Raw genomic sequence first — 18,818 nt, 5'->3', positions numbered from 1 at the left:
CATGTCCAGCCTGGGACTCTTCCTGAAGTTCCCTGAGAGCGGCCAGTCCGAGGACACACAGAGCTCGTTCTGTGAGGACAGCAAATTCTTTTGATGTTTTCTTGCTGTCAATGTTTACTCTAAAAGAAAAGAGACTTCATATACTTTCATAGCAGGCATTTTAAAAAATATTTAAGCAATATAAATTTGTCCAAGAGTTTCTTCTAAATGTTAAAGAATTAAGCCAAATTATCCTCAATGTTACATATGAAAAGTTTTTAGGGGCTGGGGATTTAGCTCAGCGGCACAGCGCCTGCCTGGCAAGCGCAAGGTCGTGAGTTCGATTCCTGGTAGTGGAAAAAAAAACAAACAAAACAAAAAAAGTTTTTACTGCATATAAAATAGTTCTATGCGTTACATATCAGCTTATTGATATATTACTATCCCAAGCATTTAATATTTACAGTACATTATCCACATTTGATAGAGCCTGAAGTATATCATTATTTTGCATTATAAAGCTTTAGAGTTTTTCTGTTTGCTTCTTTGCAATATAAATATTCAGGGGTAAGAGATATAAAATATGAAGGCTTGCTGAGAGATCAGCTGTATTTTTTAACTTTCCTTTGTTCTTCATTTGCCTTTCCTTTTCTCAGTTAAAATAGTCATATAAAAATATTTTAGAAGCCCAAGAAGATTCTTTTTTTTTGTCTTTTTGAGACAGGGTCTTGTTATGCAGTTCAGGCTGGCTTTGAGCTTGCTTTGTAGCCCAGGCTGGTCTCAAATTCACAATGATCCTCTTGCCTCAGCCTCCCGAGTAATGGGATTACAGGCATGTGCCACCACGCCCGGCAGAAGATTATTTTTTAAAACTTTTTAAACCTTATCATTAGAAAAAAACTCTATATAAACATCAGAGATCATACCATACACACTCTTTTATAATCTGATTTTTCATTATATAAAATAGGAATAATATACTTTCATTTATTAAAATATTCTTTTAAAACATGATTATTAATAACTACATGGTATTTCATCCTGTAGCTGTGTTGTAATATAATCCCATTATAGGAATTAAGGTAGGCGAGGGAATGGGATCTAAAGCACCTTCCTACCATCTTAGTTGTGACTATGCCCAAGTTATTTATTGATTCCATCCCTTAGTCTCCTCATTTATAGAAGTAGCCTCGGTTTTAGATTGATTAACATGAAGATTTAAAAACTTATTGCACTTGGTATGTAAAATAGAGCAATCAGAAAATTGTTGCAATAGATTTTATTATTAGAGCATTATTATTGTAATAGAATAATTATCTGGCACATCATTAGTTTTCAAATATTCATTGTTAATTACATTTATTATTTTCAACTTTTTAATGTTATAGCAATGAATATCTTATATCATGAGTATCTTTAAATTGAAAAGAAACTTTTGCTCTTATCATTTCCTTAAGGTTTTTTTTATAAATAGAATTATGGCTTTGATATATATTCTAAATCACCCATCACTGCACACTGTCTACAAAACTGTACGAAAGAAGGCAACTCTTCCATAGCGAGCGATGTTTTTGGAAATATTTTATGGTGGAAAAGGACAACTGCCCACATGATGATTTCTGCAGTTCTCCAAAATCATTCAGTATTAAACAATGAGATTTATGCAGATTGCTCTTCATTTTCATTGTTTATATCGTTTTGTGGAAAAATTATGAAAAAGTAAAAATTTGCATCTGCGTTGGGTGTGTTGGTATTTATTCTGATTTTTGCTTGTGGAGATATTTATATTATTATTAGGAAAAGATGCACTTGACTATGTACATGGTAAAGGTGTGTTTCCTCACTGAAACTAATATTTTCTATTCTAAAGAAGAAAGCAGCAAGCCTCGGGAGCAGTCAACCCTCCAGAGCCCACGGTAGTGGAACAGCCCAGGTGACCAAGGTCAGTCATTTCCTGAGTGCAAAAGGCCCCTCCTCTTCTCTGTGCTACAGGGTAACCCCTCCCCAGTGGGCAGGGTCTGTGGGGCAGACCAGCCGTACTCATACATCACTGAAAATATTTGAACAAATTATCCCCTCTGTGTTGGAGGAGAGGATATCATTTCCTTTTCTTTTGGTTTCTTTCTTTTTTTAAAAAAATTTTTTGAGACAGGGGGTGACTCTGCAGTGATACTCTTGACCTCCCCTATGGAGCCCAGGCTAGCCTGGAACTCATGGTGATTGCCCTGCCTCAGGCTCCCAAGTCCTGGGATGAGGCATGTGCCGCCACACCCAGCAAGAGGATATAATTTTTTAAAAATGATTTCAATGATTTAAAATCTAGTAAAACCATTTATGTTATAATCACTCCCAGCATAGAATAATGTGTTCAGTAAATAATATTATCGTTATACTGGACTTCTACACATCTTGTGAGGAAAATACTGCCCTCTTTCTTCTTCAGAAAACAATGGAAGTTTCCCTCATAGGCATTAACCATATCAGGCACTCTCAGGGCCCTATGAAATTACCTTAGGTAACCCCCTGGCGACCCTATTATTATTCCTTTATCCTAAGGAAACCAGGGCTCACAGAGAGGTGATCTCGACACACTCACAAACCAGTAGGGTAGAGGCAGGCTTGAAACCCAGGTTTGCTGCACACACAGGGTCCTTAACGATACTAGATCCCACAAACTCTCCCTGAGCGTTGGTAATCAACACCTCGACGCTTTGCACCTTCCAAAGAAAAATCGCCGAAACCATACTTTTCAGCAAAGGATACTACAGCATTAGCTGATAGTTTTTATAAATAACAGTTCTGTGCTCAATCCATTGCAACTCTGTGGCCTCCCAGTATGTTCAGGTTATCTAAAATCTTAGTCTGTTTCAGGATGACATACATAATGATTTCAGTAAGCAATTTTCCCTTTGAAATTGGTGGCCATGCTGCGGAAGTCTGTGGACTCTTTCATTTATACCATTTTAGCATTAATATTACCATTAGCGTTAGCGTTAATATTTTAGCATCTCCCAGAGCTCCAAGATCCTAAAGGTGCCCAAACCAAGAATGAGCTGAGAAGTGAGAACAGGCTGAGCTCTCCAAGCTGGGTGCAGTAACACCATCCCAATGTAAGATCGTGAGTGTGTTTTATAGGCCTTTTCAAATCTTCATTCCACCACCCAGGAAAATGATAAAAATCACCAATCACCTGTGAGTTTTAAATAGAGGATTTTTAAACATTTGTACTTGGGGCGAACATGAATCTCAACCTGATAGATTAGTTCTCTTCTGCTGCTGTTCTCCAGGGGCTGCTCCTTGGTAAAGAGATGCTGCTCACTCAGCGGAACAGACTGAGGCTGAAGTTTCCTCTTCGCCACTCCTTTTATTGATCCTAGGGGGCCCCAGAAGGAGACTTTTCTTGTCAGAGCTGTTGTGAAATTGAGATGAAATCAAACATCTAAACACAGAGCCCTGGGCCTGGTACCTGGTAACCCTGGTGCTGGGGAAATCTACCTCCATGTGATCACCCTCGTCTGTCCTCATTTTGTGTTATCTGATGGTCTCCAACTGGAAAGATTCTATGTTATGTTTATGTGGACCTATATTTAACTTACACCAAAATTATACCTCTCAAAATGAGAAGGCGCCTTAGCAAAGCCCACACACAATGATATTTAGTGAAGTCATTTGTAAACTTTTTCCAGGATTGCTATTACCTAAACCTTGGGAGGTTAAATGTGGGGGAAAAACCACACCTAATGTTTAGCTTGAAAAAGACTTGACTTGAAAGTCATAGAAACTAGAACCTTTTCCCCATCACTTTTTCCATACAGGAAGTTTTCATCCAGCCTTTCTAACTGTGATGGTTGTAAGGAATTTGATTCCCCTCAACAATGTTTTGTCTTCAGAAGCTGGGGGTGGGGGTGTGACACAGCTGGGGCACACAGGCATCTTAGCTACGTGTTCATGGTGTTTGTAGTTAAAGTCAAGCCTGAAATTACTTGCTTACCTTTAAAGCACTGTCCTTTCCCACCTCCAATATTATCTCTCTTGTTCTTCTTACTAGGATTTTCTAACTCACTTTCCTTCAGCAGCTTCCTGAACACATTTACCAGGGTTTAATTCATCCCTCCCACCTTTCTCATGGTTTTAGCTCTTACAGAGTTATAAAAGAAGAACCTGTCTGCCAATTTCTCCTTTTAATGTCACATTGGAGGGCCAGGGATATAGCTCAGTGGCATAAGTGCCTGCCTGTCAAGTGCAACGTCCTGAGTTTGATTTGCGGTACCAAAAAAAAAAAAAATGTCAGATTAGAGTTCTTTAGTAAGAACATCTCTTTCAAAAATTTTCATTCCCAGGCTTTGTTGAGAAAAGCTGGGGATAGTTATTACACAACGTACCATAACAGACACGGGCAAACCAATCCTCTTCCAAACCACTCAGAAATGTCATGACCAAGTGGTAATTATAATTGACAGTGAGAAGTCATCCTGGTTTACTTAGTTCTGCACACATTCAACCTGAAAATTCTAGTCAGTGATAATTTTAAAAATGACTGCAAATACCCTAAAGTCAGTCTTGAAAAACAAGTATTTAATTTGAAGCCTGTGCAGGAGCTGTGTATTATAGAATCGTTTCCACACCCTGCAGAGCTGTTTCACGAGAATTCTTACAAATAACGTGCTCATAAAAACTGTCCCATCTTCCATGTAGTTCTGAGCTTAGATCCAAAGCTCTTAAGTAGAACTGATATTACTGACTCAAAATAGTTACTGTTATACGTCATGTACTTAACATGCAATTCTTACCAAATTTTTCTAATGAGGCTGTGGAAATCATAGACACTTACTAAAGTCAACGTGATGATAGTTGTGATCCATAACTACTCATGTAGTTATATTGCTGAGCCAGTTCTCAGATAATGAAAAGAGACTGTTCGGAAGCCAAGTTTCAGGCTGCAATAGAAATATCTCTGTAGAAGACTATGCTATTAAGATGCATTGATTAAAGCTGTTAGTTCCTAGTAGAATCTACTCTGACTAGTTTAAGCCAAAAGGAGTTTCTTAAATTTTCTTAAGTGAGTAGCTTGAAGGGAAATCTGGGAAGGTGCAGGGGGAAGAATGTAAAGCCGCACAGCCAGGAACAGTGCACAGGACACTTGGGGCTTTCTCCTGCTGCACCCAGACACCACCAAAGCTCACACCCCACACATTTAGCACTGGGCGCCAGAAACTCCTGCCATTGCCAATCCTGTCCAGTGAAATACCTTCTTATAATGTTGATCTCCCTGTGGGCAGCTGTCTCCTCACAGGGACCACCTCAATCTCATTCTTGTGCGGCGCGTCCGATTGGCCGAAGTAAATCACGGGCCTCGGTCAGGCTATGGGGGAATCCGAGGACATGACTTTTCTGGATTCTACTTTAGGAAAGCACATACTGATTAAGGGGAAGTTATCAGTATGTGGGGAAGGCTTCCAAATGTGTGGTCCACTGCCAAATGACAACTACCCAGTAGGGAGAGGAAAACAGAATTACCTGATTAAACAGTAGGGAAGTCACTGATGACAAGCAGCGCAGCAACATCAGACATTTAAACAGAAGGTGGAAATGACTTTCCTTCCTGCCTAGAGAGAAGATCTTCAAAAGAGTAAATGGCCATCAGAGAAATACTTTGTGATTTGGGTTCTGAATTTTTTTTTGGTACCAGGAATCAAACTCATGACCTCAGGCTTGCCAGGCAAGCACTTATGCCACTGAGCTACATCCCCAGCCCTGAGGGTTCTGTTTTTCATACATAGTTCTGAGAACTTTGGCACCACAGTTCTCTCAAACTCTTTCCTTGTCCATAATATGAGCCAGGGGCTGATAGATAATGCATTCAGTGTCACAGTCACTCCACAGTACTCTCGAAACGTGGTTATGGGGTGACTCTTTGTTAAGATAGGCAAGCATTTTTGCTTTAATAATTGTGCATATACTTTCATGTGCTATAAAAAGTAAAATGGCACATAAAACTTATAACCCTATGAATATTTTTGCTTAAAACAGGTTAAAAAGTCAATCTATTTTCAATTAAGTAAACAATACAATTATGGCAGGTAATTGTATTATATTATGGCAGTATGTAGGTAACATATACATAACCAAACTTGCAAAAAATAAGATACAATCAGTAATTATCATATTTTAATGTGCATATTGAATCAGTAAGGTTTTCATTAAAATGAAGATTCTGATTCAGGAAGTCTGGGCTGGTGCTGTGATTCTGCTTTTTAACAACGTCCCCAGGGCTGCTGGCCTGGGAATCATACTATGAGTAGCTAAGGGGCTGAATTGTACAAAATGTGGGTAGTTCAAACTCTCTGTACTTTAGATTGCCTAAGAATAAATTGGAAAATCTGGTTAAAAAGCAGATTCACAGTTTCCAAAGCAAGAAATTCTGATTCCCCAGGATGGAGCAATGCCCAGGATTTCTCCTAGCAGTGAAGGGGCATCTCTAGTGTTTCAGATGCAGGTGATCTGGAAACCCTCCCTGTAGGAGAAAGGATGCCTCATGGAGACTGTTATAGCTACAGCAGCTCAGGGGAGCAGGAACGCTTAGGCAGCCAGCCCCTTGCTCCCTGGCCTCTTCGGAAAATTTATTTTATAACCTTCAGTTACTCATCTGTGCTCTTGGGGAACACAGAAATACTCACCTTCATTGCGGAAGACACAGCTGCCTGACACTGGGGTCTTGGAGTCCAGGGCTCATCGCTACTAAGGTGTGGCCCAAATAAGTCGCCCTGAGCTGTCCTTGTCCCTGGAGAAACAAACATAAGAGAAAACTGGATGAGCTCAGGTTTAGTTTTTTTTTTTTTAAAGGAAATGTAATATTATTAACAAAAAAGTAATTTTAAGGTACATTTTAATCAGGAATTATGGCAGCATCTTCTCCAGAAATTATAAAATATTAGAGTTGAAAGGCCTCATACTTGACCAGTTCGTGTGGCAGTGCGGAAGTGAGGACCGCCTCGGGGGAGGTCGGGGCGTCGCTCCCGCTCTGACTTGTGCGGGGCGTGGGGCGCACACTGTCCAGGGCGCCTGCTTCTTCACTGCCGCTGGCTGTCCATCCGTCAGCCTCTCCAGGGGCTGAGGTCTTTGTTCCGGAAACCCTGGCTACCACGCCTCCCCACTTTCACCCCAGCTCTCGGTCCAGTCTGTTGTGGTTGGTTTATGGTTTGGGGAAAAGTTAGTTTTCGACATTACTTTTAAAATTTAATAACTTTTTTTTTCCTGTGTGTGACTTAGTGAGACCCTGTCTCAAAAAAAAACAAAAAACAGAAAACAAAAAATTAAGGGGGCCTGGGGATATAGGTTAGTTTGAAGGTCCTGGGTTCAATCGCCAGGGCAGGAAGGAAAAGAAAGATATTTGGGGGAGTGTGTTTGCAAAGAGCCACCCACGTTGCTCCCTTGCTTTGGCAGTCAGAGGGGGGCGGGGATGGGAGCGGCAGGCCTGTCAGCAGCAGCGGTGCGCAGGTCACAGGACGCAGGGCTGCGTTCGCCAGCCGAGGATGCCAGGCCGGGGCCGGCTCTGCGCTACTTCCTTGCTGTGGGTCTGTCCCGGATTCCCGGGGCGGGGCCGCGTGCAGGGGCGGGGCCTGGAGGAGGGCGGGGCCTGGAGGAGGGCGGGGCCTGGAGGAGGGCGGGGCCGCGCGGGGGAGGGAGGGGCCGCGGGAGAAGGACAGGGCCACACGAGGACTATGCAGTAGGGAGGAGGGCGGGGCCGCGAGAGAAAGATGGGGGGGCTCGATAAGGGGGCGTGGCCGAGGGCGGGGCGGGGCCGGGGTTACAGGCGGGGCCGCGGGGAGGAGACAGGGAGAGCTGCTGCGGTCGCTGTCCGGGGACCCGCCCCGCCGCGTCACGCTGGGCTAGGCCGGAGCTCTAACTAAACTGAAAAGCTGGGGCAGTTCCCAAGCAGGAATGCAAACATCCCTGAAATCCAGCTGAGGTCGCCGGGCCCCGGGAGTCCCACGCAGAGTAAGTACTGATCTGTCTGCTTCGCTCCACGCACGCCGGCCTCTGCCTCCCTGTGGAGCAACTGCTCCGGCCGTGCTGTCCGCGGCCCCGACCCTGCAGCTGCTCCCCAAGCTCATCGCGCAGTTCTTGTGGTCTGCGCTCTGAGGATCTGTTTCTTTCCAGATGTGTTATAAATTCGATTGTGCTTCTTGTCGCCCCTTTCTCCCTGCCCTGAGCCCTGTTACTGGCCCTTCAGCTGGAAATGTATCTGTGATCCGCGTGAAGGTTACAAAACAAGGGATTTGTGTAACCCGGGCCAAAGGCTGAAAGAAGGAGAGCAGCAGTTGTGCCGATTTGTTTTGGCGCTTTGGTCTCTGGCTTAGACCCCTGCCTCCACCCGCAGCGCCGCCCCCACCCCGTGACCTCTGTTTTAGAGAATGAGCTCACTCTGACCTTTCTGTGTACCTGACACATGCTGGGTGTGGTGTGGCAAGTGTTGGAACATGTTTCAGTTCTGTTTCCCTGAACTCAACCTGAGACTGTTGCAGGGTAACAGATTTTTCAGAGATTTAGCCCTCTCTCCCATAGTGTTAGGGCTCAGCTTTCTCCGTTTATTAATGGACAAGAGGCAAGATCGTTATTCCCATTTTACAGCTTGAGAAAATGAGGCAGGAGAGTCCATACCGCTTTCCTGAGAGTGGGACCTTAGGATCTCTCTAGTCTTCGGGAGCCCACGGGGACAGGATGCTTAGTCAGCAAATTCTGGGACTTTCCTGCCTTTTGAGACGTTTTCTAGAGGAAACAAACCTCTGCATTGCAGGCAAGCTGTCCTGTTCAGAGAGAGGAAGTTTATTTTCTAATGAATAACTTCCTCCTGATGTTTTGCTTGTAGGCATGAATTGGACTATTGCACACTGGTTTTTCCGTGTGTGAAAGGAATATTGAGTTCCTGGGGGTGTGGTGGAGAATGCTCCTTCGGTTCTAGGAGGCATGAAAGTAACATCACATAGTGAGATTTAGCAAAATCATGCCGAGCTAGGAAAGGCCACATCTGTAGACTGGTGGAGTGGGACCTGATGACCAATAGCAATGAGACTAGAGGGAACCCGTGTGCGCGCCAGTGCTCTTGGTGTCTGTTACAAACAGGTGTGTGCTTCGCAGACAGTGAGACTCTTTCTAAAGCTGCACATCCCTGTGCTAATGGTGTCCTCCACACGCTTTGAGAGGATTCCCAATGCATGAGGGCCGTTGACTATATAGCGTTAGTGGTGAGCTTCAGTTCCTTGATTGTTCTCCGCTAGAATTGGCTGAGTGTGGTATCTCTCCTAAAATGAGATTTAAAAGGAATCACATAAAGTAACAATTGGGAAGAATATAACCAAAAAGGAAAGAAAATTGTCAGAAGAACATGAATAATCTATTTGAACTAGCATTTTATAACGGGCCAGGTATTGGTGTTCCTACTCATGGTCTATATTTAACAGGGATATCTTGAAGTTATCACAGCTTCTTAGGCGGAACTATTTGCTTTTCCTCAAGGTGCAGGTTAATTAGTTCTGTTTAAACAAGAAATTCACAACCTCTGTTCTCCTGTGTACATGTATATCTGTGTATCTCCTCTGTCATCCTACCCCGCCATTCCCTCATTTTGGAGATCGTTGGAATCTGAAATGCATGTTTTAGCATCAGTATGTCTGTCCTCATAAGAGGAAAGTATTTTATCCCAGTTTTTCTGACACACTGCATTAATAATCTGAGTACTGGAAAAGTAAAATGGCCTTCACAAACAATTTCATTTTATTTTTTCTTTGTGAATAGCTGTACGTTTAAGAAAATGTCAGTTACACAGTGTTCTTCAATTCTTAGTATTCTGGATGATAATTTTAAAGTGTCCTATTATTTCCACTTTTAAAGAGGATTTTAGAACATCTAAGACTTGATGGCTTCTGAGCAAATCTGCTTATCTGGCCACTGGAGATTTAGATGAAAACTGTGCAATCACACCATTAACAAAGCAAAGTTGTTTTGCTCGTGCCCTATAGTGTGGGCTGTATAATACACTCTGTTGTATACACAGAGCAATGATAAATTATTACAAAGTGACTGTAAAGTTTTCAGTAAAAAATACATCAGCATAATCCATATAACAGAGTACTAATAGTTATAGTTACATTTACAGAAAAATACTATGTTCTGACATAGTAAGAGCTGGACATGCTGTGGTGATAGTGCAGCTATAAAATACTCTTATTCGGGCCATTTTACAGACTAAGAAAATAAGTCCAATCAAGCTGTGTTGTTTCCCAGAATATGTTTAAAATCTCTCTAAAATATTTTCAAAAAATGAGCTTTACTGTATAAAAAAGTGTCACATACTAAAGTCTTGTTTGATTTCAGTTTTTCAGTTGTTAGTATGCAAGCTTTTTCTTACACTACAATCCACCCAAAATCAGAATCCCCATCTCTGTGTCCTCATAGTGTCCTCCTTGGTGCCTTCCATATACCAATTGCTCAATAAATAATTATTAGACTGTGAAAGATTAGTTTTATCATAAGATGAGTGGAGTCCTAAGATCCTTTTGCATTAACACAGAGATTCATCTTGGGTTGACAGAAAAGGTACAGTCATGTTCATTTTTATTTTCCAGAATTTGAATATAAAGTTTTTTTAAATTTAGCATCTGTTTGTCCATTGGGTGAAGGTTAAAGAATGAGTAATCAAAAAATATGAGAAAAGAACCCTTTCTTTATGTTTTTTTTTCCTTGAGCTTCTACAATGAGCTAAATATGATGCTAGGTATACAGAACTGTGTTCCATGTAACAAATGTGAAGAAACAATGTGAAAAGTGCTAATTGGCATTGCTCTCACAGTGTAAAATGGAGTCAATCAAGCAAAGTAGAAGAAGCATATGGTAAAGGTGGAAGCTTGCTTTTTCTTTAGAATGAAATAGTCCCTCAAGAAGATGTGTGACCATGTGACCAGTCTGAATCAGAAAATGACAACAGCCATAGACGTTAAGGGCTGAGACATCTTTCAGGGGTCGGGGGCAGAGTCAATGTAAGACAGGACCACTCAGTCTGCTACACATACAACTTCCTTAGCATGGCTTCCCTCATTCATAATTTTCATAATGTCCTCTTTCCATACTGTCTCCTACCAGTTAAGACAATGCAGTGTGCCCCTACACATGTCTACATGTATAGTTCTGTGAAAGTGAGAGTTCTAATTCCATGACCCCAGATGAGAACATTTTGACAGCCTTTCCTTGTGGATGGATGGACTTTCCATCAGGTGTCAGGTATTCTGGAGATTTCCATTTTGTCTTGGAGCTCCATACAGTTTGACTAGAGACCGTTTAGCACCTCCCCAAACAAGTGTGGAGGGTTAAAAATTCCTGCTATTATTCACCTTCCTATTTCTTTCTTCACCACCCACACTAAGGTGCTAAAGAGGACAGACAAACTCATCAAGAGTCATATGCCCTGGATTTCCATACTTTTCTTAACTCTAGTTTATGATTTCATATTTGACAGCTACTGCTCGGTGTATACACATCCCTTAAATAGATGAGGAGAATCTCATACTCTGTTTTACCCATCTCTCATAATTTCCCCAGTTCCTCTCATAGAATGGTTAGCACATGTGGGTTGCAGAGTTGCTTGGTCTGTTTTGCTGGTGGTGGTTGTACGTTTTCTTATAGATCCAGTTGGAACACTCTTTTTTAAAAAAAAGACTAATGTCTAGTTTTAGTGGGAGTGGAATTCTTACATCTTAAAGACTTCAGGTCTGCTTTTTTCGAGTTTTTTAAGATAACTTCTTGTAATGTCCCTCAATTCAGTGGGCTCTAAGGTCTGCCCATGTTGGCAATAATGAGTATGAAATGGATAAATGGAGGTTAACTTTGATTTGAGTCTTATCAGTAAGGCTTGCTGATAGAAGACTGAGGAATGATGGAAGCAGTTGTGATATAAGTAGTTGTGATCTTCCCTAGCTAATATCCCCATAAGTACAGACAGCTGTGTTTTAGCATTTGGTGTCTTGCTAGAAAAGAAAAGATTCTTGAACCCCACATGGAGTATGTAGACCAATACAGTGATTCTAGATTAATCCACAACCCTGGTGCTCTTCCAAGCTTGTCCTGGAGATGTTCTGAGACTTCCTGGATTTCTCTGAGATACTGCTATATCATGTCTGGTCTGGGGAATATCTGCATCAAATTTACTTGGAATACATAGTTACAAATAGAAATTTCTGAAGCCCCACCTCAGACCCATCCAGTCAGAATCACTGAGGGCTCTATGGCTCGATAAAATCACCAAATAAATCCCTACACCTCTTGAAAGTTTGATTACCACTGCTCTAAGAAGTGAATTGAAGCCCATCTCTAAGTGGTCTGCTGGCCTTGGCAGTGCACTGAAATCTTGGTAAGAATTCTAGGCATCCCTGAGTTCTCAAGCTTCTGAATCATAGTGAAAGTCTCCCATGAACTGAACTAATTGGTGTTGATGGCCCATGTTTGGAGCCTGCGCAACAGCCTGGACTACTCCCATTGCACTCAACGGTGAATAGGAGATTCAGGCCCTCTTAGTATGTTTGCTCTCTGGACTCTGCAATGTACTGAAGTCCCCTGGACAAGTGACTTGAGTTTCAGAGACCTAGTTCAGACCCTAAAACCACCAGAACTGCCCAGGATAGAGTTGTTGGGGAAAATGTGTAAGAATGCTGTTCCTACAGAGAAACCAGAAGCTCAGCCACCTGGCCATATTGTTTCTTCATCAGCTGTAATGAGAATGTGGCCAGACAGTGTAGTAGACACTAAAATTATTTGTCTGTTTTTTAGTTATATTTTTCTCTGTCCTTATCACAAAAATAGAAAATTGGACTTGTATCAAACAGAGCCAATGCATTCTTTTTATATAACTCTATTACTATGGCTAATAATCATCAGAGTCCTTCACAGTAAATATTCCCATGCTAACAATCTGTTTAAAACAGTGTCTCACATTCTTTCAGACATCATTTATTTTATAATACTCCATTTACCGAGGTGTTTCCACTCCAGAGGGCTGAGCCTGCCTCAGGGAACTGAAACCAGTAGCCAGAAATTTTATCTCCGGAGGCTAAGGATGTAGCTCAGTGGCACAAGCGCCTGCTTGGCAAGTGCAAGGTCCTGAGTTTGATTCCCAGTACCAAAAAACAAAAAAAGGAAAATAAATTTTATCTTCCAGTATTCTTCTCTCTCATATTTAATTTAATTAATTAATTCATTTATTTTTGTGCTGCACTGTAATGTCTTCAGATCTACCTTCCAGTCATTTGAATTTCTGTGCATGTACATGTAGTTTATAGTTTCATTTGTTTGTGTTTTGGGGATTTCATTCCTTGCTCATCCCTGAATTTTAAAGCATTTTTAAAGGCTCCTTCTCTGTTTAGTACCTGAAGAGCGATTTCTCCCATATTTGTAATCGCTGACTCTCTCTTATGGTGTTTTACATCCTGATGAAGTTTGGAACACACGGCCCGAAATGCATCTTTAGTGAGTTTGTTTTCCGGGAGAGTCCTTTTGCCTGTGTGTCGCAGACTGGTCTCTACCACATAGTTTTTAATATGTCTTTGCCTGGGATTGTTCAGATTTCATCAGAGTAAATGCTGAGGCTTGCAGCCTCTGTTCCACATGGCTGGATGAATTTAGATGTAGCACAAGTTTGGAATTCCTCTTTCTCACATTGTGTTTTTAAATTCATGTCGCCAGCCAGGAAAAGAAAAGAATGCTCCTTTGCTATTAACCTAGGCAGGTGGGCAATTTTCAAAGCTCATGTTTGTGGATGATTGCTTCTTTGTAGCTCCTGGCTCTACACCAATAACTCAGCATGAGGCCTGAAGCCAGAATTCCTTTCTCCTTAAGGCATTCACTTCCTAGTCCCAGATGTTGTATCTGCTTCCATATCCCCGTGAGCCATTTATCCTGCACCCTGCTCCCTGGAAGAGTTGGAAAAGGGCTGTGCTAATTCATTTGCATAACATTTTATTTATTCCTCTTAGGGTTTGAATATAAATCGTGAGGAGGTATTATGACACTTTTATAAATGAAAGTCAGACATTCAGAGAGGTTAAGTAACATGACCCTGGGTCACACAGATAGCAAGTTTCTACTTGATTCTCAAGTAGTTTTCCTTAGATTGGCCTTACAAAATCCTCCATTTAGTGATTTACTTCTAGATAGTAGAAAATAGTGAAGGGGAGAGCCAGGTGTGGTGGCACATGCCTTTAATCCCAGCTTTCAGGAGGCTGAGGCAGGAGGATCACTGTGAGTTCAAATCAGCTTGGGCTACACAGTAAGACTCTGTCTCAAAAAAAAAAAAAAGCTGAGAGAGGGATTTGTATTATATTAAGAAGTAGTAGAAATCGGGGCTGGGGATTTAGCTCAGCGGCAAAAGCGCCTGCCTGGCAAGCGCAAGGTCGTGAGTTCGGTTCTCGGTACCGGAGAAAAACCAAAAAAAAAAAAAAAAAAAGAAGTAGTAGAAATCAATATTATGCTCTGTATGGTTAGGCTTGATAGGTTAATACTATTGAAATTTTCTCTGATGGATGAAGTTTCTGTGAAAGAGAATTGTACACCAATTGGAATGAATGGGTAATAGTTTAGCTGACAGTTTCTTCTGACAATTTAGGCAGTAGAGAAGGAGTAAATTAGCCATCTTTAAGTATGAGGAAATTTTGATATGTAGATTTAAGTAATGTGTAATCGAAAACTCCCTTGTGTAAGAATTACAGAACTGCTGCTTAGACTGAAAGATAAATATCAGTGCTCATGTTTTTCCATCAGCTTCAAATCCATTTTTCTTTATAATCTGTTCTATTTCACTGAATTTTTACCTGAGGGTAAAAGGATTGGTAATAATTGGATGACACCAGTATATGAAACAGGCACGGAGAATTTAAAGACTTTGCTGAAGGCCATCCAGCTGGTAGCAGAGCTAGAATTCAAACTCAAATATCCTAGATCCAGAGTGGTTTTCTTAACTACTACCCACAGCCCCTTTCAGTTTTTTCTAAGGCTGAACTTGTTCTCAATACTCATTTGTGAATTTCCAGAATGACGTTTTACTTCATTCCTCATTTTCATTTTTATTACTTGTAAATCAACTTTGACAAAAGGACATTGCTTTAATTCTTGCCATTTCAGCTTTCTTATTAAATGTACATTACAGTGAATGGTAGACTCAGCAGTGGTTGTACACCAGGTCCATTTGTCAACCTGTACACAATTGTCTCTATCTCAAGATTTCTTCGTAATTCCTTCCCACTGTCTGTTGGACACATTTAGATCCTGCCATTCCCGAAGACATTGAGGCTGGTAATTGGTTTTATAGCACATGAGCTCATAAAAGGCCTTATATTTCTCTCACCCTCTGTTAGGTCTACACCTGTGGGAGCTGAGTTGAAAGGCTTCTGAAGTGGTTTTTCAGCAGAGCTCAGAATTTTTCATTCTTTTAAAATAATTATGCTGTCAATAACTAATATGCTTTCAGTGAGCTCAGAACCTGTTAGGATTTATACAAATTTGTGTCTTTGCTACAAAGATTTCTCTTTTTTTTTTTTTTTTGTCTTTTTGGGATAGGGTCTCACTATGCAGTTCATGCTGGCCTTCAACTCACTATGTAGCTGGCCTCAAACTCGCAGCAATCCTGCTGCCTCAGCCTCCCGAGTTCTGGGATCACAGGCGTGCGCCACCACACTCGGCTGTATTTCTCTTTCTTATTGAGTAGAATATGGGCATAGACAACCCATGCATTTGAGTCCAAATAAAATGCCATAATGTAAAATAAGGTTAAATTTTCTTGTGAGAGATCAATGTGCAGCTTCTCAAAGCAGTGGTAACCACCTGCTTGTTCTGCCATTCTGGAATAACGGGCCTCATAAGCTAAAGTAAATCCTTATGTGATAAGCCTTCTCCAGGGGAGGGACCAAAAAAAGAAAATAGGTTGACTTTTCCAGGTCTGACATCTCTTGGGCAGCCAAAGGTCTGACATAATTATTTCATGTGGTAAGAAAAGCAACCAGGGTTCCTAGAAGCATGAACATAACTTTGGTGGTGGGGCAGAAGCTGTTTTTCTATTCTTTGATGATGAGTCTAGGCTGGGTGGTTTCCTTTCTCCTTGCTTATAGAATAATTATTGTTGGCACAGATCAAACACACACACACACACACACACACACACACACACACACACACATACACGCACAGGAAGTCTGGAGTTTGCAAAACAGTGAAAATGAATCTGTTGCCTCGTAAGACTGAAAGCTTGACTTAGATTTTTCTAAGCACTTGGGCTAGTCCAGTGTCAGAGCTCGTCACACTCACAGGGTGTGCCCAAACATTCTACAGTCTTCCTTACTTGGATTTAGATCACACATCAGCTGTGGCTATTATCTCGGTTGCCAGGCAACATTTAGATGTTTATTTTGAAGCTGCCCATATGTTGTCAGAAGGAAAGTTTCATGTGTGCTCTACTCCCCAGAGCAAGTTGAGTTTGGGCACTGTTTTTAATCTTAAGTTTATGTATACCTTGAAGTATAGTTCATGAATGCACAGTATAATCAGATGAGCTACAGTTATCTTCAGGTCTCCCCCCAGATAGTGTTCAGATTGCCCTATGCTGTAGCATTTTATCTGTTCTACTCTGGACTATCTCTAGGACTTCCCCACCTCCAAGTCTTGCTTAAGCTGTTTGGCTCACCTGGGAAGGCCCATTCCAGGATCCATCTGCAATGTTTGCAAAACCCAAAGAGTTGGTTTCAATTTTTGAAATGAAGGAAGTCAACCTGTTACAGCAAGCATGTCCTGGGCATTATTGTCATGTCTATGTTCAAACCCAAAATGTGTACTCTTAGAAAAATCCTCTCATTTCTCTAAGCCTCAGGTTTTTTTTTTTATTTGCAGAATACAAATAATAATGTTTGACTCTCAAGATTTTCTTGAATTCGTATATGTACGATGCTTGTCTCAGTTTCTGACACATAGAAGATTCTGTAAGTCCCTGTCTACTTATTGATCACACAACGATATTCATATTTACTCAGTAAAAGTTCCTACTTCCTCTGTGAAGCTTTTCCTAACCGTCTTATAAACCCACAGCTCAGGAAGTCTCTCTCGATCAACTACAACGTCATGTTATATGTTAGAAATTAATCCCAATCAAACTTGTCATGTACTATTTCTGAGATTGAAGTGGACACCCTAACTAGATCTGCCTGCAGTGCTATGTCTTTAAGGAAATGGCTCGGCTTCATTCGCTGATGATCTGTTGTTTATCTCTCACCAGAGTCATGCTTTCTGTTATGACTAACGACTATACTTCATTAGGCGACTGTCTCTCGGGTCTCTTATTATGCTTAATAATTAGAGGCATTGCAAGAAGGTATGCCATGCTGTCACAGCATGCTGGTACACAAACTTAAACATCTGAATGTTCAGTTCCTGAGGTGAATGATTCATTACAGAAAGAAGCAGATAAATCTCCATTGTACTGACTGGGTCCGTAAATGTTGTTTGTAAAGAAAATAAGTGCTTTCCTTAGAAAAGCCCCTGTCTGGTGCCTGTTATTTGTCGCAGTTCAGGGATTTTGTGTGTATGTATTTTTAAAGTTGTACAACTCCCTACTGACGGCCATAATGATATAAATGAGATGTTTAAAACGTGTTACCCTCACCAGTTTTATGACCTGTGCTGTGGAAAAAATGTTCTGATGATCAAGTAATAAAACTCATACCATATTGAATAGAGACCATCAGAAAATATTGTTGTGTTACTTTATGGACAGATTCACACATTTGATTTAACAAATACATGTAAAGCAACTATTAAGAGTCAAACTGTGGGGGTGGAGTTATGCACAGCTGAGTCAGTTCTGCCTCCTGCTCTGGGGAGTTCATGTTGTGCTCTGTTTTATAGACCTTGTGAGGAAAGAGTAATTTTTATATCCACAATTTCTTTTCTTTTCTTTCATTAGTCAGGGTGTGCTATGAACTAGGAGCCTACTCATAGTTTAGAAACCAATTGTTTTTCTCTTATACGTCTAGCTGAGCTCATCTTAAAAACTAAAAATCAATTACTGATTTGTCAGATTTTCTTAATTTATGCAATATTTAAAATGTTTGTTCTGTGTTTTGTCCACACTGCCCTAAGATTTGGTATCTGCCTAGACTTTCACAAGAACCCTGTGGGGTGCGTGGTGAGAAACTGGAGTGTATTCAGCCTCCTGAAAAATCAGGGTTACTTAGAATCCATTGAGACTAAAACTTAAGTCTTCTGACTGATTATGTTCTTCTAAAATAAAGACCTAGGTATTAAAATTATATTCCATTCTTTGTTTGAATGAAACTAATTGGCAGAAAATGGGAAAAAAATTAACTAACAGTGATATTTGAGTTGTCCGCGTCCACACACTAGCCCCATATAGGCACGGAAGGGAGTAGAAATAGCTCCACCGCTTAATGAATTCATAGTTTCATTGACTAGACATGATGTGTGCTTCAAAAAGAGCTCAATAACCCTCTGATGCAGAAATATGAGTAAATGTTCCTGTGAGGACAAATTTGTAAGAGTAGAGAAGATAATACGAGCTAAAGCAGTTACAGGCATTGTGTCTTTCTTGTTAGAATGAATATATTCATCTCATCTTGGGAATTAGTACATGTACTGCGTTTTAGTCTCTTTTACTACTCTTTCTCCTCTCCGCTACCTTCCTCTACCTCTAGATCCCCTTCCCCCATCTACAATATTTACTTTTTGTGTTCTATCACTGGTCTTTTAGTTTGCCCTTTGGATTATTTATACTTTGGGTTGCTAATATAAGA

At 41.0% G+C, this 18,818-nt stretch overlaps 1 protein-coding gene and 1 long non-coding RNA gene across 2 annotated transcripts in view; one reads left to right on the top strand and one right to left on the bottom strand.

Moving 5' to 3' along the window:
- The window catches only part of Cast (calpastatin), a gene marked incomplete in the record, with an annotated part of 114,191 nt that overhangs the window by 33,046 nt on the left and 62,327 nt on the right, over nucleotides 1–18,818 (top strand). The window contains 1 exon segment of the mRNA XM_013512987.1: nucleotides 1,850–1,921. Within this exon segment, the coding sequence (XP_013368441.1) occupies nucleotides 1,850–1,921 (72 nt within the window).
- LOC106148252 lies at nucleotides 2,854–7,264 on the bottom strand. Its single transcript, XR_001233528.1, has 3 exons — nucleotides 6,933–7,264; nucleotides 6,657–6,760; nucleotides 2,854–3,352 (listed from the first exon to the last, which is right to left on the bottom strand). It is a non-coding gene; the product is annotated as an uncharacterized LOC106148252 (long non-coding RNA).

The sequence above is a fragment of the Chinchilla lanigera genome, unplaced genomic scaffold (genome assembly GCF_000276665.1).
Source record: "Chinchilla lanigera isolate Chin_1 unplaced genomic scaffold, ChiLan1.0 scaffold00017, whole genome shotgun sequence".
NCBI classification, from domain to species: domain Eukaryota; kingdom Metazoa; phylum Chordata; class Mammalia; order Rodentia; family Chinchillidae; genus Chinchilla; species Chinchilla lanigera.
Note: the sequence above shows the minus strand (reverse complement) of the source record. Positions and strands in the feature narration are given on the sequence as shown.